The sequence below is a fragment of the Lampetra planeri genome, chromosome 7, assembly GCF_965212315.1.
Source record: "Lampetra planeri chromosome 7, kcLamPlan1.2.h2, whole genome shotgun sequence".
NCBI lineage: Eukaryota > Metazoa > Chordata > Hyperoartia > Petromyzontiformes > Petromyzontidae > Lampetra > Lampetra planeri.
In genome coordinates, this window is record NC_136113.1 from 16254775 (window position 1) to 16277692 (window position 22918).

The 22918-nt window shown below is 48.4% G+C and overlaps 3 protein-coding genes across 7 annotated transcripts in view; 1 reads left to right on the forward strand and 2 right to left on the reverse strand.

The window, feature by feature from the left end:
- Positions 1-12648, reverse strand: part of KIAA0586 (KIAA0586 ortholog) — a 187257-nt gene extending 174609 nt beyond the window's left edge. For 2 of the 3 annotated variants that reach the window (XM_078596549.1, XM_078596547.1), the window contains exons 1-7: positions 12084-12648; positions 8382-8830; positions 7699-7799; positions 5544-5640; positions 4181-4250; positions 3485-3677; positions 2630-2878 (exon numbers count right to left, since the gene is read on the reverse strand). In XM_078596549.1, coding sequence (XP_078452675.1) covers positions 2630-2878; positions 3485-3677; positions 4181-4250; positions 5544-5640; positions 7699-7799; positions 8382-8769 — 1098 coding nt within the window. In that variant the 5' untranslated portion in view covers positions 8770-8830; positions 12084-12648. The remainder of the gene's footprint in view (positions 1-2629; positions 2879-3484; positions 3678-4180; positions 4251-5543; positions 5641-7698; positions 7800-8381; positions 8831-12083) is intronic. The other variant, XM_078596548.1, reaches the window with a different exon arrangement.
- Positions 12649-13227: 579 nt separating this feature from the next.
- Positions 13228-17388, forward strand: TIMM9 (translocase of inner mitochondrial membrane 9). 3 transcript variants are annotated; one of them, XM_078596561.1, is made up of 4 exons: positions 13228-13479; positions 14680-14738; positions 15897-15992; positions 16774-17388. In XM_078596561.1, the coding sequence occupies exons 2-4, from the start codon at positions 14700-14702 to the stop codon at positions 16909-16911; spliced, it is 273 nt and encodes a 90-aa protein (XP_078452687.1). In that variant the 5' UTR covers positions 13228-13479; positions 14680-14699; the 3' UTR covers positions 16912-17388. The 3 variants fall into 3 exon arrangements, with proteins under 3 accessions (XP_078452687.1, XP_078452686.1, XP_078452688.1); XM_078596560.1 differs by having other exon boundaries at positions 13235-13517; XM_078596562.1 differs by having other exon boundaries at positions 13257-13531.
- A 5-nt stretch (positions 17389-17393) lies between these two features.
- On the reverse strand, positions 17394-21333 carry LOC144720086 (mitochondrial import receptor subunit TOM20 homolog). Its single transcript, XM_078596559.1, has 5 exons — positions 21144-21333; positions 19907-19950; positions 18393-18474; positions 17811-17953; positions 17394-17699 (listed from the first exon to the last, which is right to left on the reverse strand). The coding sequence occupies exons 1-5, from the start codon at positions 21265-21267 to the stop codon at positions 17646-17648; spliced, it is 447 nt and encodes a 148-aa protein (XP_078452685.1). The 5' UTR covers positions 21268-21333; the 3' UTR covers positions 17394-17645.
- Positions 21334-22918: the final 1585 nt, after the last annotated feature.

A 22918-nucleotide genomic window follows, 5' to 3' on the forward strand; every position in this document is an offset into this window, starting at 1 on the left:
TGCCTCACGTTTCACCCCCTGCTCCCGCCCCCCACCACCCACTGCCGTCCCTCCCCCACCATAGGCCGTGAGCTGCCGACGGGGGAGCAGAGCGCTGCTAATTTAGCGGTGGGACCGGCCCGGGCCCGATACGTAATACCAATGCCAATCAAGGCGCTCGCCCCAGCAACGGTGACCTCTCGACTCAGGACCGCCGCTTCTTTTAGCGCAGCGCCAACACGCTTCTGATGAATGAACAAAGCTGTCATTTTTAAGTAAATGGGTTGATGGTTACAATAATTCAAACACTGCACTGTGTGTGTACAGCGTTTGTGTGTGTGTGTATAAAAAATATTTAATTCACTAGTGGCTTAATTAAACGAGGCACCCGGTTTCCTCTGCACACAAACACTCAAAAGAGGAATTGGTCTAACATCCCAATCAGCGCATTCATGAAATGAGTACCCAGCGAGACGATGAATTGTAAAATATTTATGCCATACATAAATATTCCCATCAGGGAAGGTTAAGGCGTGTAAAGTAAACATGGCTTACAGATGAAGCACAACTTAATGGATGCCGATATTTAGCGACGTCTACCTTGCAATTAAATGCATGCAGTGGGTTAATTCCTGGAAACATGAAGGAATGGACGTGAATAGAATGCATTCACAGCTAGAAATGCCACGTTATTTTATACTCCACACAATGAACACATGGTAGGGAAACCTTTTCCATGCATAATGACTGTAGAATAAATGAATGGGCATGAGCAGGACACACCTTTAGAAGGAACAATGGCCAATGGACGAGCCTGGTGATGGAATGGCAGCCCAAGGACTGAGCGTGCCCGAGAGGAAGGCCGACACAGAAATGGAGTGCTGCGATCCGCTCATGTACAGGAGCGAGATTATGGGATTGCAGGCCCATGTAGGACGGTGATGACAAAGAGAGGGCCTTCATCAAGCAGTGAATAGATTCACGGCTGATGAGGACTATAAAGGTAAACACAGATCGCAATGCTCAAAACATTGTAGATCTCGCAAAACGGAACAATAAGCAGCGTCCCCAGGGTTTCTTTCGCAGCCCGAGTTTTAAACTCGCGTTGCATTTTTTTTTAACAGCGTGCACAACGCTGACACCACGGCTTGTCAAGGCACAGAATGCTCGATTTCACAACCGTCTGGGCATGAAACGTGCATCCATCACGTGCAACACGCCTCCCGCGTGCCACTATATTTCACGTCAAGAGTCTGTCACCATCTGTCAAATTGACAAATTAAAATCCTCGCCAGCATCTCCCCTCCGCTCTCTCATTCGTTTATTTCCTTTGTTCTTAAACTGAAACTCAAATTCAACGTCCCGTGGGATCAGAAAATGCATCTGTTCCTATCGAGGAAGAAATATCCCCTCGGTGCATGAAAAAAAACTTGAGTTCAGGAGTGAACTGAAATGCCCTGCACTTGTAATCAGACTGTGGGTAAAGGTCGTTCAGTGGCTCAGAGGCCTAATGTCCACATCGTGGTACTGACCCAGAATCTCCGAGAGCCTGCGCTCACAGGGATAATGGGATATAAACAATGTTCTCACTGTACAATGCTGTACAATATTGGGCGGAGCAACGGTGCAGTGGTTCGCACAGCGCACGCTGTGAGCCCAGCGACCCAAGTTTGAATCCCAGCCACGGCTAACGCAAGTGGCGAGAGATATCTGAATCTTGCTCATCCCCATCTCCACGCCAACCCACAATGCCCAGCGAGGTGAGGCTTGGTCAAACCCCCATGGCTCAGACGGCTTGGGGAGGCTTTCATCCAGCAGTGCATTGACAGACGGCTGATAATTACGATTGTATTTGACAGTGAGCACAGTTAGCAATGACTGCACAACAAAACTCATCATGAAGCTTATTTCTTTGACTGATATTAGCACCACAATTAGCATGTGAATTATAAAGTAAATATTGCAAACATTATTGCATCATTGTTGTTATGTCCGTGGGTAGGTCAGTCAAATACTACTTAACATTCTAAAATCGTATGTGACTGCTAGAACCAGGACTGCTTTTGTAAATCGCATTTGCATTTCAGCTGCGCAGCCTGGCAAACGAAACAAGTAATTATCGACAGGGTAATCACCACCACTCAGCAGGTTTGGCTCACAGGGTGGAGTCATAGAACACTCCACCATAAACCTACAGTATATATGCAGACTAGACAGCCTCGCAGCCGACACACTGGCATGTGTCGAGAGATCGGGGATCATATCCCACGAATGTCATGACCGGTACGACTCATGATCAACGCACACCACCTGCTGAAAAATGAATAGAAATCTGGAATCTTGCAAACCACTCATTTGTTTGTGTGGCTAAAGAGCGCCATCTGTATTTTGTGGTAAGAGAGACCCTCAAAGGATGCCAAGCACATCCCCGCCGTGTCTGTCACTTCCAGGTTATTGTACAGTGACACGTGGTTCTTTTGTGTGGGGGGGGGACTGAAATGGAAAAATAAAATGCTACGTACGCATATACCGACAGCACGATTGTAAATTACATGAGTAGCATGAAAGTCTTCAAAATAAAAACGATAACCGATTTTTAAAAATAACATTAGTGAGCCAACAGGTCACCTCACTGACAGTCACTGCTGACCTGTAACTCAACGTGCTGCTGGTGCTGCCTCTCCAGTCCAGAGATGCGCTGCACAAGCTGCTCCTGCAGCTGCTCCTGTAGCCGCAGCACTCGCTGCTGCTGCTGCTGCTGCTGCTGCTCGTCCTCCTCTGGACGCCGCCTGATCAGGTCCGGCCCCACGTCCCGCTCTCGCGCCCGCGCCAACTCCCGTGCCAGACCGGACACCAACTCCGTCACGCCAGCCACCTTCACCTCCAGGTCACTCTGAGCCTGGCCAACACACCGGTGCACACGGATGTCGGGCACCGCTTTATCAGACGGAAACATTCCGTTATGTAATCCCTGTAGACGGCCTGGTGAAATTGTGCTGGATACCTGGGCACAATAACCAGGAAATGGGGGGTACTACTGTCTTTATTTTTTTGCTGTTGTATGTATGTATGCTGTACTTCTTTTGCACAATAACGTAGTCAACCGTGCAAATCGGAAGTGCTTTTCGCTTCACACCAAATTTTGTAATCACTTCCACAAGCCTCTTTTGAATCAAACGAGGGAAAACACCTTTTACCTGCCCCACAGAGTTTAATTGATTACATTATCAGAGTTTAAATATGCTGAATTAAGTGAAAGACCAAATATTATATCACGTCTTGTATTTTTTTTTTAACAATGGATGGGAAACTTAGGTTCTCAATGGTGCCAGCTCAGTGCTCTGCCATGACACGAGCCATCTGAGCCACTTGAACCAAATCCTGGCAAGCTGCCACTTGAGTATTGAACGTACCGACCACCCACACACCTGGCCACTTTCAACGGCACCTTACCGGTACAATATTTTACAACGATCGCAGGCGCTCGGTGCCGTCGGGCGCTGACCTTGAGTACGGGAGCAGCAGCGGCGAGGGCCGCGGCCGTGGCAGCAGCCGCCGAAGCGGCCGTGATGGCGGCGGCCTCCTGGTGCTGCTGCCGCCCCTGAGCGGCAGCGTCGCTCACGGCGGCCGGAGCCGACGCAAACGAGTCCAGTAGACGGACGCGCACCTTCCTGCGTGCGCCACCGGCTGGCGCACGCCTACACCGCGGCGCGTGGGGAGAACAGAGAGACACGACGAGATGCCTTCACCGGAACACTCAAGACAACCGCCACAAACGCAGCTGACTCAGGACAGAGTAGGCCTGGAACTCGGCTAATCTGGAAAAGACTTGGAACAGATGTTTGTTGCGTATTTACGTATACCACATTCTTGAGCCCAACCGGGACACGTGGCAAACTGGTAGTCCTTCCCTCCATCAGCTCTGCCAACCTTTACACAACCATACCCACTCAATCACCACAATACTGCTCATAGGTCCTTTTGCCAAGCTGGTCCACTACTCCATAGCTCCTCTCTTTGCCCACATCGTGCTTTGAGTATGAGGACAGAGAGCTCGTAATGAAAGCCAGATTTTTTGCGAATTCTTCAGAGCGCCTGGACACCCTTTCTGAAAACAGGACTCTGGGAGCTTTATCTAAATAATCAATGGTCGACAGTGTGCATACATAACAATCGCATATGGATTTCATGCTTCACTCACCTCTGACCGATGATTGTTCTTGCAGCTTGTTTCTCACCAGCAACATGGCGAGACACGACGATGCTGTCATCTACACAGAGAACATAATCACCATGATAATAATCACCACCATCCCCTTTCAATCCACCACTGGGTGAATTCCATACGGACATCTCCCTTCCACTGTCTTCTGCCGCTGTGATCCGCTTGTGCCCTGCATTTCATCTTTCAGTGAGTAATCCCCCATCATGGGTGTTTCCTCTATTGATGGTCACCCCTTTGGCGGTTTGGTTTGATTTCATGTAATGTTTGAGATCCTGATTTTATCACACGTGTTGTCTCCATGCGCCTTCGATCAAATCCAAGACACAACAGTTTAACGTGCATCATACTCATTATTCACGTTTTGTACCATTCGCTGCGTCACGGACTTTGTACATTACAGCATACATCAGCTGAATTTTCCTCTTAATACGCAATGCCATTATACTTTGAATGACATAGCTTTTGTCTAAAGCACTTCCTTCTGATTGTACTCTCTTCAACAATGCATCACCTTACTCTGCGAACGCTGTATTCTAATCCCGCTTAGACGAGCGCAGCTGCCCGAGCAGCCCGAGATATCGGTCGTGTGCGATTCTGCTAGAAATTACTCGGGATTGGAATAGGATGCCGTCTTGAACGATGGCCTCAGTTAGTTTAACTCTCACATCAAAGATAACACACAAACGTTAATTGTTAAAACACTCAGGCTCTTCGCACGAGAGGAAAAACTTAACATTCCCACTGGCTCTGGGAACAAGATAATTAGTCACTCATCGTTTTCACACTCATTTCATGTTGGCAAAATGGATTTGTAAAGGGTTTTTTTTTTATTACAGGACTTATATGAAAACTTTAAATACATTACCCCTTATTTTTTAATTCATTTCAATTTCATTTCACATTCAGTGCTCAAGTAATCGTACATAAACGACAACAATATAAATAATAATAATGTATTTAATGGAGGAAAGCCTCGCTGTATCTCAACTCTTTTTCAGGAAATTCAATTAATGAGCGTTTGGCTTGCGGGAGATGTTGACAATTATTGTTCTGTACGTACAGATTTAACAATTAACTCCTGCAGTATCATCTGCTGGCTTCCTCATAGCCCAAGCCAACAACACTTAGGATTCCCATACGCTTCCTCCCTTCCAAGCGTTCACGATGCTCAACCCCGTTTAACTTTCAAGATCTGACAACAAGATTGGGTGCATTTAGTGTTCTTTGGTAATGGGCGCATTCTTGCGGATTTGGCCTTGTAGGCCTTAAAAGTAAGTCATTACTGTCACACGATCTCCGAGCTAAAGCTACGTTGTTTTATGTCATCGCATGCACTCACCCGTGCAATATGACGCCGCATCCCAGTCCGTGTCTTTGCACGCTTCTCTTTGATCGTCGAGCGCATGAGAACGCTGCGGGCTGCCGGCACTCGAGCCCTGAGAAGCGCACAGGTCATCGTCATCGTGAGCCATGGTCAATGCACCGACAAGCACAAATGCAAACCGACAAACAAGCATTGCCCTTGGCCAATCATCAGCCTGCTAACATCCGAGCTCCACAGCCACCAACTAAACGTTTTCTCAAACACAGCCTTGTAGATACCCAGAAGCGCCATCAACTCTAGCGACCCCGACATAAGTGGATGCGGTGAAACACAGACCGTAGAACGTCTATTGGTCCGTCGACTAAAGATACCGGAGCTACGTCAGAATGAAACTCTGGGAACAGATCATAGAAAGGAGATTGAGGAAGCTGGTGGATATTGGCGAGAGTCAGTTTGGATTAAGACAGGGAAGGTCATCAATGGATGCGATCTTTGCACTGAGAGTATTGATGGGGAAGTTCAGAGAGAAGAAACGGGCCCTGCACGTGGTGCTTATTGATCTAGAGAAAGCGTATTACAGGGTGCCTAGAGAGCTCATCTGGTGGTGTACGAGAAGAAGAGGTATTCCTCAGGTATATGTCCAGCTGATCCAGGATATGTATGGAGGAGGGAAGATGCACGTGCAAAGCAGCTGTGCGGTGTCGGAGAGCTTTCAAGTCAAAGCGGGAGTGAAGCAAGGTTCCGCCCTGAGCCCCTTCCTTTTCATCCTGGTGCTGGACACACTCACGAGAGATATTCAGAGGGAGCCCCCCTGGTGTATGCTGTTTGCAGACGACATTGTGCAGAGGGGTAGTGGAAGTTGATTTGAAGATCTGGGTGCAAAAGGATGAAGCGAATGGGTTGAGGATCGGTCGGACAAAGACTGAGTATATGGTGACAATTTCAGTGGAAATAATGCAGGAGGATTGCAAATTTGGAAGTGACCAGTCAATGAAGACGAACAAGTTTAAGTACCTGGGTACAACTATGTGTGCTGATGGAGCACTAGAAGGATAGATGAGAACAAGACAAAGGGCTGGATAACTGAAATGGCGAGAGATGACTGGTGTGGTGTGCGATAAGACGGTCCCAGTTTGGTTGAAGGGAAAAGTGTACAAGACGGTGGTGAGAGCGGGTGTTGTTGTTGATTGCCGGGGCACTAGAAAGAGGGACCAAGCTATGGCAGTCACAGAGATGAGGATGTCGCGGTGAATGTTGGATTTAAAAAGGAAGGACAGGGTGAGCAAAGAAGAAGTGAGAGGAAGACTCAAGGTGGTAGAAATCACAGAGAAGATGAGAGAGAAAAGACTGGTGTGGTTCGGTCATGTGGCGAGACAACAGGAAAATCATGTGGGTTAGAAGGTGCAAGTGATGCAAGTGGAAGGAAAGAGATCAAGTTGAAGGCAGAACAGGTGGGGGGGGGGGGGGGAGCGATGTTGTTCGATTGGACACGGTGGCCCGAGGAGCGGAAAGAGAGATGGCGCAGGACAGGGCAGCGTGCAGAAGGTTGGCGAGGACAGTGGAACACCCCACATGAGTGGGACAAACGCGTGGAAGAAGAAGAAGAAGCTACATCAGAATCTCAATATTTATTCATATCGGAGGAATCCAAGAGCTATAAAGCTCTTTTTCACAGATGTCCAGGATGTGCCCAATACTGGAAAAAAACCTAACTGTGGTGGCAGAACAGGAGAAGAAGACATTTCTCCTGTCACACCACTCAGCCAATGGTAACGAGGAGCTACAAGTTGGTTGAGCAGTGTAATGAGAGGATTTTAAATTAACATTCGTGTGCACATGCACATGTGTGCAGCCCTTAATCAATCCACTGCTGGATGACGGCAGAACTTGACGGTTATTGGACCACGCCCCACCACGCTGATCAGCATGAGTTGGTGAAGGTGGGGATCAGACATGACAGCATAGTATAGTACAACAGATTTTTCTGCACAACCCTCTGCTGCCCACAATGTAGCCCCGCAACAGACTTTATGCATTGCCTATCCAAACGCTATCCAGGCCGAAACCTACTTATCTTCCGAGATCGGAGGAAATCAGTCGTCCGCACTCTGGATGGTTTGGTGATAAGGTATGGAACAGAAGACGCAGTTATATTTTCCCATCCACTTACCCGAACTGATGGGGCAATAACGTCCACCCCCAGTTGTCCATTCACAGGCAGGTGCATCAAATTTTCTTTGAACTCATCTTCATCCAACCCTCCAGGGTTAACTGCAATTAAAAATACATTTAAAACATTATAGTGTATTGCAAATGTGTTAATTTAAACCATATAATGATTCATTCACCTAATGTTTAAGATGTTCTCTGGTCAGGTGGTTCAGTGGCAAGAGTTCAAATCCTGGTTGGGAGGAGTAGGGGGGTCAACAGTTATTGTCCTATGGATGGACTTGCCCCCACCACAGGAATGTGGAACTTGTGCCACTGGCTCAGGGCTGTGAACAGGAGAGCAGCACTGACGCAATGCTCATTTAAGCAATCACTTGTGACTTTTGTTAATTAAAGACAAAATTCGGCTTGCGAGAGCATGGAAATAATTCTACACCGAGCATCGTTACTTCTGACACCAGACCGATATTGATTAGCGGCATTCTCCCCAAGCATGCAAGTTACCATCTCTCACTGACCAATGATTGTCTTCTTGCAAACCAAGAATATCCAAATTCTACTGACAGATATAAGCCACCTTTGTCTTAAGTGCACATTTGCATATGTCAGCCGAACGATAAGCATACAAATATCAAAACTTCAAAAGCTGGTGCAACGCTGCTGAGACAGATGAAAGCCACATACCGGTGGTGACTGTCGTCTCCTTGCCACCATGCCCACACCGACTACCATGGGCAAAGATCACGTGCCCGTCCGCCGGCACACAGACAATTTCCCGCAGCGCATCGTTTCGCCGGCTGGCAGCGTGCGACGCCTCTCGCCCAGCTCTTGCCGGCGGCGCCGCCGGCTCTGCCCGTGCCACCGCGGCGGTGGAGGTGCTGCGCGCCAGCACGCGGCTCGCCGTGGAGCTCTGTGAGCTCGAGCTGAATGCGTGGCTGCTGCGGCTGTCTCCTTCGATGGTCAGGATGGACGGCGAGGAGCAGCAGGGCAGGAGGGATTCGGCGGAGCGAGGAATCGCGCCCGTCGCCTGCAACGTAGCGGACGGCGGCTCGGACACTTGCGCCAGATCCATGCACGGTGGATGCGTGCTACGACAGCTGTCGCAGCAGGGCACGACAGGCAGAGAATAACAGCTGACACACACACACATAAGACAATCGTTACATTTGAGTAGAAGTAGGAGTTTATTTACTTGCAGATAAGAGCCTGTTGGAGGTGGATCAGCGGCGCAGTGATTACCGCACTGCACTATGAATCCAACGGCCTGAGTTAAATTTCCATTCACGTCAAGCACCAATGGCGAGTGCTATCTGAACTGTTCATGAACCGCCCCTTTACCAACATGCACAGATTGGCAATCTCCATGACTGATCGAACATGGGGAGGACTTCATTCAGAGGTGGACTGACGTAATGTACAGTGCTATGGTGGGACAAAGATGGATTAACATTGGAGGAAAATGATGGTTGCGTATGGAGACAGGGAAGTCAAGAGCAAGTGGTGGGTAGACAGGAATGAAAAAAGGAGGAGCAAATTCAGACACCAGCATTCCATTCCTAATTTAATGAACATTTTCTGAGAAATAAGAGCAGAGTTGTTCACACTTGGCAACTGGCGTGGTAGCGGGGAAAGAGGGGTACTGGAGATGCACGAGGAGGTTGGCGGTGCTGAAATGTATTTTAAGAGTTTCCAGCAACATTGGTGAGCAAAGCCAAGTACCGTGTCTTTCTGTGTGATCTAAATCACCTTGTCAAACAGTAGCACATCGTTATGTTGTTGATGATAATAACCACGGTGCTCATGGTGATGGTCAAAAATGGCCATGGTGATGATTACAATCACTGTAAGGATGACAGGTGATGATAACCATGATGATGGCCAGTACTATATGTGATTGCATTCAAGTTAACCACACTCATATCACCTTAGTAATCAACAGCACTTTCGACGACAATAATCATGATGACAATGATCGTGGTGATGTAAAGATGTTTCTGGGATTGAAAATTCAGGTTTTGATGATGATGGTGGTGATGATCAATCTGATGATTGTCGTGATAATTGCGATGTTGGTAATATTCTGCTGCTGATAACGATGATAAATATCGTGTCGATGACAACAATAATTGAAATACTCTTCATAAAAAAAAACAATCATGGTGTAGTGACATCGCTGGATGTCACGGTGTGAGGCTGGCCTGGGAGAGGCACGGCGTGCCATGCAGTGACATCGCGGACACCACTGAATGTGGATGCAGTATCGGCCCTAGCGGGGCTCGGGGAGCACTGACTGACAGTGATAGAGGGCACCACACTCTGCGTGCAGTGCCAGGATAGGGTGCGAGAGTGCCGGCCACGGAACGGGGTTGCAAGGGGCCATGGCACTCTGGTTGACCCCGGAGGACACGTGACCGGAGGTGTCTACCCGGGGACCCCCAAAGGGGGGCTGGGGTGACCACGTGTCCAGGTGGAGATCTTCCTCGAGGATTCCACAAGGGGGTCGTGGCCAGGGGTGGAGCGAGCCCCACCACAGGGATGGTAGAAGCCGGGTCCCCCCAGTGGGACCGGCGCTGTTGTGATCCTGAAGAAACCTTCGTCTGCGGTCTACAGAAGTCTCCAACACGTGGACCTGGGCCCAAGCTGTGGGCCGGTGCGTTATAGCCAGTTGCAGTGAGATTCGTGTAGTTAGCCTGGTGGTTCACCACCACAGTTTGTTAACTGGTTGAGGGGCAGTCACCCCTTTGTGTTGGTAATAAACACATTCCTGCTGCGGAGGGAGCTGGTAGGAACGTTGGGTTGCTCGGCCAATGGCCAGGGTCAACGGCGGCGTGGTGTATTCCGCAAATATGCCCGACTGTGAGGGCGGGCACAAGCCGGTGTGAGTAGGTTAAACGTTGAGTTTTATAAGGGCACCACGGGGTGACCAGCCCCTCCCCACCCAGCCCCACCCCTCCCATTTTTTGGATGCACGACGGACGGACACAATAATCCCCTGTGGGCTGGTGTAACCAGGAGGTTCCTACCAGTAATAATAATACAGTACACGTGTTGCCTCCAAGAGTAGGTCCGAGTCTCCGTCTGAGCCCACTACAATGGCGATGATGACGCTGAATATTACCGCTGACCATGGTAACGATGACGGAGGGGATTATTGCGTTGATAAAGATGAACATATTGATCGTGACGACGTTGGCAGCGATGATAATAACCGTTGTAACGATGCCGAGTAAGATTACCACGAACACGATCATAATGAATGAATAATCCTGGTGATGTTGGTAAAGATGATGATTGTGACTTGCAATAAAGAATGATTGTGACATAACCACCACCATCATCACATTTTCTACAGAGGTGGTGATGGTGATCAGCACCTCTGCTGTCGCGGTGCTGATCACGACCAGTGACTGATCATTGCATCGATGGCCCACAACGAACGTGTCCACACAACATGCTAACCAACCACAACCATGCCCGCCACCACAAAGACAAAGATCCCCCGTGTAGCCTTCACAGATTTCGATTTAAAGCTTTCGTGACTGCAGGGATTCATCTTCTTGGTTCTTTCGGTAAAGTCACGTAACTTTACCGAAAGAACCAAGAAGACCTTCACAGAGTGTTGGGGCAAGTGCTGTTAGAGAGGGGGGTGGCCAGCACCACGACCGGCCGCCTTTGTCTCCCTTGTGGGAAAATGTACACATCGCACCAGGTACTCATTTGAGGCCGAGTCGACTTAGGCGGAGGCCCAGGACCGGCTGAGATCATCGTCACCGGTGTTGGTGGCTCCGAGCGGGAATCGAACTTGGGTCGCCGGGTTCGGAGGGCGCTAACCGCTGCACCACCGCTCCCCTGCCCGCCACCACCATAACAACCACCGCAACAACCACCACCACCATAACAACCACCACAACAACCACCACAACAACCACCACCACCACCACCACCACAACAACCACCAACACCATAACCACAAGAACCACTACCACCACAACAACCACCACCACAACAACCACCAACACCATAACCACAAGAACAACTACCACCACAACAATCACCACCACCACAACAACCAACACCACAATCACCACCACCATAACAACAACCACCACCACACCGCCACTAAACATCCCAACACCCGCGGTGACCACTCGGGAGCGGCAGAACGCGCGGCGCCACCGACGAGCCGAGCCGGCATGGGGGGCCCCAAGGGCCCCCCACGGGGCTGCGTCCGGCATCGAACCCCCACACACCCCCACCCCCCCCACACACCCCCTCCCCCACGAAACGCCCCGGCGGCCCCGAGGCGCGGGAGGGCGCACGAAGTTGTCTCGCTCACCCCCAGCACCACCACCATCATCAACAACATCAACAACAAAGTCCCCTCACCGGGCAGACCGATCGATGTAGAGAGTCGAGGGGTCTCGTCGGCTGCTCACGACGTCGAGGGGGGTGGTGGAGGTGGTGGAGGTGGTCCTCGATGCCGTCCCGTGTAGCCAGAGGCTGCCTCGAACACGAAGACGACGACGCGGGTCGCACTCCGCCTCCCTCGCCCCGGGGGCTCTCGGCGCGCCGACGACGGCGGCGGCGATGTCAGCTCGGAGGGATAAAAACCCTCGAGATTAACGACGAGCGGCCGGTCCAACGATTTGATGATCGATAAACGGCGCGCGATGATGTTGTTCGCGATTGTTTGTCGGCGGCTGTCCGAAAGACCAACGCGGGGTGTAAACGCCGCGTTCTTGCCGAGGTGCGTACGGCGTACAGCCGTTTAGCAAAAAATCGACGGGAAAGATGAACACAACTTGTATCCCCTTTAGCAGGCTGTGTTGCACCCGCGGCTGATGTTTGCACTCGCTGTGTTTATAAATACGACTTAAATAGAATATCGCGTCCAATATATTCCAAAGCTAAAATGTGTGTGGACCTGGAGGTAAAACCTCTGATCTGGTCACGCGGCCCCCTCCCCAACCCCCCAAGCCCCTCCCCTCACTCCCCCAAGCCCCGCCCCTCACTCCCGCTCTTGCCCCGCCCCTACCCCGCGACCAACGGCTGGGATCGGAACGCAAAACGCGATGCACCGGGCGGTGCAGGTCGCAAAATATCGTTCCGGATACGTGACGTACACGGGTTTTTCTTTTGCAGGGAGGTCTTTCATCTTAATTACGGCGCGGAAAAATTAAGAGGGATTATTGGTTTACATTTGCAAGGCGTGGCGGGTGAGAATAAATGTTAATAAACGCGCCCGCAGTGCGTGAGTTTATATCTCGTGGAGCCTAGCGACCGATTGTTGCCGCACGGGCACGGAAAGGGCACTCGCACTCGCGAATACGGCATCCGCGAAATTGACGCCAATTTCGATTACATTTTTTTTAAAGCAATTGTTTGCAAACAAGGCGAGGTTTTATTTGCGCTATAATAATACCGCGTTATCTTGTTTGTTGCCCCCAACGCATCTGTCGCCGCGCTTAATTGAAGCGCAGTTCGTGTTTATTTGTTGGTGGGGGCGGTCTCACGGTGGCGAATCTGCGTGGCTGCGAATAAGTCGCCGGCGTCCGCCTTAGCGGAGGTCACGTGGTGACAACGTCCCCCCCCCACACACACACCACGGCCGCGTGTAGTTTTTATTTCGCCGTCTTTGCGCGACTTGAACTCGACTGGAATTCACTTTTTTTTAGATTTTTCCTGCTGGAATCGAGTTCCACACCTCGCGGGCACTGCAACCGCTGGCGACGAGCACGACGCCGAACGACCACGCTGCGAGCGCAAGCAGATAGGCGCCGGGGTTCGTGTGTAGGAGCTGCCCCGTGACCTCTCCCCAAGGTTCTATCTCCGCTGTACGGCCCACGGTCTCTGCCGCCTCGCGTAGTGGCGGGAGGGGGGGGGGAGATTCCACTGCTGCTCAGTAGAAAAAACAGGCGCCCGCCCTGGGAATGGGGAATTTCCACCACTGGCTTGGGACTGTGATGAGATGAGGCCCGTGTGGGTAGAGAGGCTCGCAGGCTGCACAACATCGGTGCCTCGGGGTGGGAAGACGTCGTGGTTATTCGGTCTCTGTGAGCCTGGAGACCCGGTGGCCTTGTCGCGTGGTTGGCACGGGCCCGATTGCAAGCGATTCATGTCGCATCTTCGGAGACCCATGTCTAGGCCCTGTTGGCCACAGTGCAGTTGCACCGCCTGCACCCCCGATCGCGATAGTCATAAACGGTAATGGGTGCAGTCCGTTACCCCATTGATGATGGTTATTACAGTTAAACTCCGAAGCCGGCTCTGTACAGCTGAAAGTTGAAAGCGCAGACTTGTCAGGATATAGGCAACGGGAAGGGCATTTTTGTTTTGAACGGAACCTCGTTCTCAAAACGTCAAATCGGTGTTGATACAGATTTATGTTCAGACTGAACAAGTTGAGTTTCCCCATCAGCGCGAGGTGTTTGCCAGTTATGAAATGTGGACGCTGCATTCTGTGCATGTTATGCAAGAACAAAGATTAACTTGGGGATTTTGAGAGGAGCAACATTAAGATGTGAAACCAAAGCGCGTTTTGTGACGTATGGTGTATATATAATGTCATACTTTATATCTTGATGTAACCGGCAGGGAATTGGGGCATTATTTTTAAATCCTTTATATTAAGTTCACTTGCGCGCTTACGACCGTGCAAATCTTTCGGTCGTTTTTTAACCAACTTCCCGTGATCCAATCGAGCTGACATTTTCCACACAGACTCGTTGTGCGTGACAATTAATGTTCGTGAAAAATTTTTCCCAAAATGTTACACTTTTTAGGACAAAAATATTATAGTTAATTACCAATTGCTTAATGGTGCCATGCAATCATCTGACCCATAGGTGGCAGCCATCTCAAGCCAGAGGACGAGAGGACTCTAGCCGCCACGCATATAAAGGATTTATAGTGAAAAACTTTGTTTTTACGGGTTATACTTGTTAATCAAAATGTCAAATGATTCCACGTTGTGTGTCTGTAGAATAAGATCGTCAGGCAGACATGGCTGCCCAGGTTACAGAGGCCGACCAAATCAAGCAGGTGAGTCTAACTAGCAGCGAGCGCACGTGCCAACGTGGGGTTGCATGTAGGGGTCGGCACGGTTTGGCTCAAACCACCAAACCGCGGTTTGAACCGAACCAAATCGGTTTGGTTTGGCTCTGTTTGAACTGGTTCGGTTTGGTTTGGGGCTACGAAAACCGACTCGGTTTGGCTCGGACAGGGTGGAACCGGCTCAAACTAGTTTGGTTCAAGCCAACTTAAGAGGTTTGGTTTAGCTTAGTTTGGTTTGGTTTTGGTTTGGTTTGGTTCAGTTGTCGCTGGTTTGGTTTGGATTGCTCAATTTGAAACCAGTTTGAGTCGGTTCAAACCGTGCCGACCCCTAGTTGCATGCAAGTGGCGTGTTGCAGCCAGGTTGATGTAACTGGTAAAGGTGCAGCCCTGCAGATTTTGAGAGCCCCCTCTATAGGGTGTATTGGCCTACTATTCCATACTGATCTTGAATTTGGAGCTTCCATACTGACCAAACGTATTGTAAGAGATTGGACCACACACGACCTGCCGGTCGGCCAACTATGGTGTACCCATTTCAACTATTAAAACTGAAACTATAGTTTTAAGTCCCACTGAACTATATAGCTATTTATCAGAAACTACCTGGCCATAAATGAAAGCCCAATGAAGTTGCTTATCAAGTGGAAATTTATAGCAAGCCAAATATTCTAAACGCATGTTTCTAAATGTGGAGGGAAAAACCAGAGGACCCGAAGAAAAATCCATGCGACCACAGGAAGAGCATGCAAACTCCAAGTATACAGGCTTCATAGTGAGGTTCTAAACCACGACCTCCTGGATTCCAGGCGAGATAGTCAATATCTTGCTACCAATTGGCTCAAAATGACATGTATACTGCTGGAAGGGTAGGTGGGGGGGGGATTTATAGAAACGTTTCTCAAAGTTGCAACTGCCGTTCCAGAAGATCTGGATTGCACGTCCAGTGTGCCAATCACTTAAGTATTCCTTTGATGTATTATTTTTTAAAAATCGTATTGGACTATTTTAAGTCAAAGTTGTAATGTAACATAATGCAAGTTTGAATTGTAATCAGAATAACTGAATAACCTCAAAATATTGTTTTATAAGTAGAGCTTAAGGCGATTGTTGTAATGTTCGTGGAGCTGACAGCTACTCTCCCCACAGTTCAAGGACTTCCTGGGCTCGTATAACAAGCTGTCAGAGCTGTGCTTCATGGACTGTGTGAAGGACTTCACGGTGCGGAAGGTGCTGGATGAAGAGGTAGAGCTTCACTGCCACTTGCTGACAAAACCAGTTTATCAACTGAACCTTATGGCACGACCCCGGGGTCCCGAATAAACGGAAGTCAAAATCTTAAATCATTTATTGCGACTCGTCCCACCGCGCACATAAACGCCGCGACCCACCAGAAATCAATCATCTCGTTTCTTCACCAAGCACCCGTCGTTGCCAAAATTTCCGTAGTCATGAACAAAACTTTGATTAGCGCATCGTGTAGAGCTCGTCGAGAGGAAAATAAAATGACGTCGCAACATAGTTTATGCGAGAGCCCGGGGCTTATGTTCAACTGACTAAAGAATAAACTTTGCGATAAAACATCTCCATTAATGTGAACATTCATGACCATATAAAATTGAACAATGTCCTGCAGCAGTAAAACTAGAAAATATTAACTTCAACTTGGCCCAACATAATTCAGCTGAAAAGCACTCATTGAAGGATTTTATGGTTTTAATCAGCTGTGGAGAATGCGACAAATGTTGCTATGTCACTGTACATGTAGGTGAATGTTTTTTTAAAGCATGTCACAATTCACCATCCAGGTTTATGATAAATTGTCACAATTTAGGGTTGTGATAAAAACACATTTAATATCATTTTTTTCCTCTGGTGTCGTTTTATTCACTCCATTATACTACATTGCACAATGTGGCCTACATGTGTTTTGCTCAAATGAAAAATGTATCTTGAGATTCAAGTTTCAACACGAATGAATGCACCATTTCATGCCTTCTTGCTGATCACTTTCTCACATGTCCAGAACAACTGCACGGAGACCTGCATGCAGAAATATTTGAAGATGACGCAGAGAATCTCGCAGCGCTTCCAGGAGTACCACATCCAGCAGAACGAGGCCCTGGCCGCTCGCGCAGGCCTCATCGTCCAGCCCAAGATGTGAGCCGAGCGCCAAGGGGCCACTTCGCCATAACGTGACAAAGGGGCCAAAAGCTACTGTGCGCAGCACTGGTTCTTCGCACAGACACGTCTGCATTGTGGTTAACGAGTCTGGAGGATCACGTTGCCCAAATAAGTGTGTTTCTTATTTTTTAAGAGATTTTTGGAAACAGGATTTATGCCTATCCAAGCATTGGGCTTAAATGCTGCCATAACCCAGAGCATGTGCTTTTCATCCATGTTGGCTTTAAAAAGCAAGATCCTGTTGTTTTTTAAGAAAATGTACATTAGACATCCCTACTGTGTAAAGGATGTGGATGCACTTAGGACTGTATTTGTAATACAGGAGTTAATATGGGGGAGCTTTGTCACCTTGCCTCTCTATTGATGAAAGGATTCAAGAAATCATTTTTGCATGCATAACCAATATTCTGTATTGTTGTGAACATGTTGAGCTGTGGCTTAATAAAATAATGTAACAAATTGTCTTGTAAATAAAACATTTTATTTACTTAAACCACCACCAACAAAGGAAACTGGAGTCAAAGTTTCATCTGAAAGTCTGCACATTTGTAACAATGACAATTATATAAAGGCTCTGGAAAGGTTAGGTTCATGCACATTAATGAATGCAATACAAAAGCAAAAAAAGCGTAGCACTGTCCAGCAATATAGTTTGGTATAAACTGGAGTTATCAGGGAGTAGCTAGATGGTGAAAATTTGAACCTAAACAACAATCACTCCACGTCCTCTTCTTCCACCTCCTGCAGCGTGGAGCGTGAAACGATCCTCTGAAATACAAATCGGCAAAAATCAGACTTGACATCCACGGTATACTGCAGAGAGGAAATTGTGCCATAGAAATGCTGCAGATGCTCCTGGTGCAAGTCAAAGTGAGGCACCTGTCCAATGGTGGGCAGCTTCTGCAGCAGCATCTGGAAGACCGGTGGCGGCAGCGTCTGCTGCAGCACCTGCAGCAGCTGCTGGGGCTGGCCGCACACTGCCACCGCATTGGTCAGGTGCTCAACTCCCTGTTCAAACTCGCCTGCACACAGGGCACACAATGCTCCGAATGAGATAGTCTTCAGACCCACAGCCACTGAACAGCTAAACCTGAGCACAAAAACTTGGTGAATTTTTAAGAGTCTTTTCAACCTCAATTTTGGCGGTTGAATCCCACCTTTGACATGTTTGGAAAATAAATTAAGTTGGAACATGTACGAGTTGATTCAGGCCAAAAGTTTTAGAGAAAATGTTAGCATAATATGCCACAAGAAAACGTTCAGCACTCGATGCCAGACAAATGTAGGTCAGCCGGTGTTGAGTTTGTTGCCCGTCCAGTTAAAATGGGAAACAACTTCCTGGGCCCTATAAATGGCTCTGCTGCCAAGGAAACACCAGCCCTAATTTAGCCCCTCAAGAGTACACTGCGTTTATAGCAGTGGCTGTGTGTGCAGTCTGGCCCTTCTCCCACGCATGCATACCCTGTGACAGCATCTCCTCGCCAAGCTGGATCTCCTGAAGGAAGAACTTCTGCACGGCCTCAGTATCCTTAATGTCCGGCAACTGCACGGGGGAGATGAGAAGCGTCAGAGCCTCATTACAGCACGTCGTGTAGGAGCTCACTCATACCATGGCGCACTTAGGTTCATTACTAACGCAAGGTTACTAATTCACCATTGCGAATTTTATAACATGAAGTGGTCTTCCCTTCATGCTAGAAGGCTTAAACACTGGTACATATTTGTGTATAAGGCAGTACTTGGCCTACTCCCTACATATCTTTGTTCACAGCTAACAAAAACATCAACCTACAGCCTCCGTTCTCAGTCAGTGCTCTCTTTAACAGTTCCTAGGGCAAGGACTAAAATGGGGAAACAATCATTTACCTATCATGCTCCTTTGGTCCTGGAATGAATTCCAAAGATTTTAAAACTGGAGGAGAGGGTATCATTGTTTGATTTCAAAGCTCCGATAGAAGAACATGTCATTGACCATTGTAATTGTTAAAAAAAACTATTGTACTTTTGCATATTGTGTGTGTACGTGTGGTGATTTTTTTAAAACGAAAAAGTTCCCCCCATGGTCTGGAACCGACTCTTCCCCCTGTTCAAGTCCAGGCTCAAGTTTCCTTTTTCAACTTTGGCTATGTCTGAATTACCTCTCTGGAAAATAGGAATGCGCCCCCATTTTTTGACAGCTTATTGAGACGCAGTCACATTTAGGTGCTATGTAAATCCAAACTGTAACTGGCCATAGGCAATTACTGTTGTCTTGGACAGTATCACGAATGGCCTTGAGTTCATTAGTTGAATATTTTCATTTAATGTCCATTATAAATCAGTTTGGTTGTCTGACGTGAAAATAGTGACATTTTAATTAAACATATATAGGTTAATATTTCATGCAGAAATAAACATTGGAAAAAAGTTGATGTTTGCACTGCTTTAATAGAAACGTGTTAAACGTAGAAATACAATAATTCACAATCCAATAACCAGTGAATCCCTGCCATGTATGGATAATTGTCGGTTCACAACTGTTTCCATAGTTCGCGGTACAGGGCGCAACGTGGGAGATAAGACATTTTTTTTATTTGGTGATATTAATTTTATTCATTTCGTTTTGCTTCTGCAGACTAGCTGTGCTCACGTGATGTTGAATCCAACACTTTTTTTTATATTAGACTGAACATCAAGTAAAGAAAACGCAAAAATATTTTTTATATAAACCTATATGGTGCAAATTTGCACAATTTGAGTCTTTGATATGGTCTGGCTTCTACGATATGCCACAGATTACAGGATCAGCAGTATGGTCCTGCCATATTAACGCGGATTACTGCATTTCTGCTCTCATTCATTGTTGTTCTTTGTGTCACATTGATCTGACCAAATACTGTATATGGCATTAGGAACCCCTCCACCACAATCACGAACCAACATTCTGAGAAAACCTACGTATTAAGTTGCGTTAATGTACAATGTGTAAGACATACAATTATCTGTGCGCTGGAAGTGGCTTGCTTCTGCTTTCTTCGCCCTGTAAACAACAAAGTCGCATCAACCTCCTTGATTTACAATGCAGCAGCAGCAGCAGCAATACACAACTTCAAGTTACACAGCATCAACAATGCAGTCGCATGCCAAGACGCGCCGCACAAATGAAAGCTACGTGGGGGTAGAAGCGGCGGGGAATCTCGGGGACAGTTCGAGGCCGTTCTCATTTTTCTACGGCTCCCCACCTTCGCCGACACGCACTGGTGAAGTAGGTCAAACGACCGCCAACGCGCACGGCTTCTGGAGCAGCCCCCCCACCACCCCTCCTCCTCCAGCCGTGCATCCTCCAACATGTTACATTATACGCAACACGGTTTATTTGCAAGTCTCCTCACCGATGCACCACGTGAAAGACTGCAATGGCTATGAAAGGGGACAGACAACGAAACGTCGTTCCACGTGTGGGTGGTTGGTGGTGGTAATGATGATGATGGTGATGATGGTGATGATGGTGGTGATGATGATGGTGGTGACGATGATGATGGTGATGATGATGATGGTGTTGATGATGATGGTGGTGATGGTGGTGGTGATGATAATGGTGGTGGTGATGATGATGATGGTGGTGGTGATGGTAATGGTGATGATGGTGATGGTAGTGGTGGTGGTGGTGATGGTGGTAGTGGTGGTGGTAGTGGTGGTGGTGATGATGATGATGGTGGGAGGGAGATTCTTGGGTTTCGACGGGAGAGCGTCGGGCTCTTAGAGGTCACGCTTCCCAGGCGGCCCCTTCACGCGATTCCGCGGCGGAGAGCGGCGCTCGACGTCCGCGCGATGTCTCCTCCTCGTTAGTTAACGAAGGCGCCCGGCTTGTTAGCAAGCCGAGACGAGGCCCCCCCGCGTGAACGAATCGCGTCCTCTCATCGCGAGCCGAGGCGACGAAACGCGAGAAAAGTCTGCTAAAGCAGCACACCGTTTCGACCATTCGGCATTTAAACGCAAACATGAATCACTCGCTTACTTACAAATCATTCAGCAATACAAAAAATAAACTTGCTGGATTGGGGTGAATGGTGGTGGTGGGGCAGGGCCGAAGATAGCCCCCCATCCCGGCCTAGCGGATCCTGCCGGGGGAGAGGCACTGACCCCCGGCACAATTTCTATCCGAGTCCTGGTGTCCTCGCAGAGGCCTCAGCAGTGGCTCTCACAGAGGGGGGAGGAGAGGGGTAAACTCACTCTCTCGCAGCTTCTTTTTGAAGTCGGGGTCGCTGCGTCGCTTTCTGTCGAAGTAGACGCAGTATCCTATGAAGACGGCGCCGCAGATGCCGGCCGTGATGGCCCCGGTGCGAGACGCAATCATGGCCACGGGTAGCCGGAGAGACGAGTGGTGGGAAGAGGGAATCGATTCGTTTGCCGGCCTCAACGTGACCCGCGAATCGATCCAACTGCGTCGAACCCAATTAATTGTGTTAGGAGGTATCGGGACGGTTCGATCGAGGGCCCTTGCCAATAAGTGGTCCAAAAAGCATTTTCTTCCATAATTGGGGGGGGGGGGGGGGAGGTGTTAGATCGCGTAAATGACGTTAAACCCACCACAGCTATTTAGTAAGGTTTGTTACGTAAACAGAACGTGATTACTACCGGCATCATCAGGCGGCAGACAGATTTGTCATTTTCTTCTCCAGCCTGATGCGATCCACAATAGCGTCGGCCTTCCACGATGCATGTTGTACGTCGCCAACGGTACTAATCGGAAGGGGCAGGGGAAGGACAACAAACTAAAGACAGAACAGTTATAAAGAGATGAACTTTCAATCTAGACCATTTACAACTGCGGAGCTCCGAGAGGCTTCCTAACATATCGAGGAGCGTTCCAGACGGCAACATCTGAAAGCGCTCGATACCTGGCCAGAAGCCGCTGCGAGGATGATTCGGAGTTCGCGGTCATCAGTGGCCCAACAGGCCGAGATCCACAGTCACATCGGTCTGGAAAGCCAATTGGCCGATGGACTAAGGGATCGTCCATAAATGACGTCACGTACCTAGGGGGGGGGTCAGACCTTTGTGACGATGTGCGACGAGGGGGGTGGGGGAGAAATGTGACGTCACATCAAAATGCGCAACTTTAAATAAATATAGACAACACGTTCTACTTAATGAAATAGACTTTTTAATAAATGTTTTCTCCTACAACATCAGAGTGCAGCGCCACATTAAATACGCACTACAATGACAATTGTTTAAAGCGATTTGAAGCATGTTTTATTTTGGGGAGGGGCAGCTTTGTGACGTCATATTTGAGGGGGGATCTGACTTTTTGTGACGCCGTGTGACGAGGGGGGGGGGTCAAAATCGTCCAAAATCCCGTGACATCATTTATGGACGGCTCCTAAAACGCTGGACAGAATGTCTTTATCGTGCGGACAGAATGGAGTCAGGTTTCTCGAGTAGTGCCTTCCACTCCCAGACAATCGATACTTTCGGCAGATGCACACCTTCGGAATTACATTGAGACAAAAGAACACGTGGATTTATATTATGGCGGATGGGCGAGACTAACGACAGAGTATGTTGAATTTCTTTAGCAACCGTGCTAATTGGAGGTGCGAGGGAAGGACAAGACAAAATGCAGTTCTAACGAAATGAGATTCCAATTTAGATTATATAAAAGTACATCGCGCCAGTGGTTTCCTAATATTGGAAGAGCGTTCCAGATGGCCGCAGTAGCGCATCTGAAAGCGCGTGATCAAAGTCACAGCAAGCGGAGCTAGAGCGATAAAATCAGCTCGTGTAGATGGGTGGTGCTACGTGGATTGTTGCATCACGAGTCGGAGACTTGAAAAAGACTTGGGAGTGTTTTTTTTCCAGCAGCGGATAAAGAATGGTTGATGCTCTTTAAAATACTTGCAGACGTATTAGCTCAATGGGCTTTTTTCCTGTTTGAAAATGTTAATGTATATACAGTACAGAAAAATGTTGTGCTTCTCATTCAATTAATCTAAATGCAACTA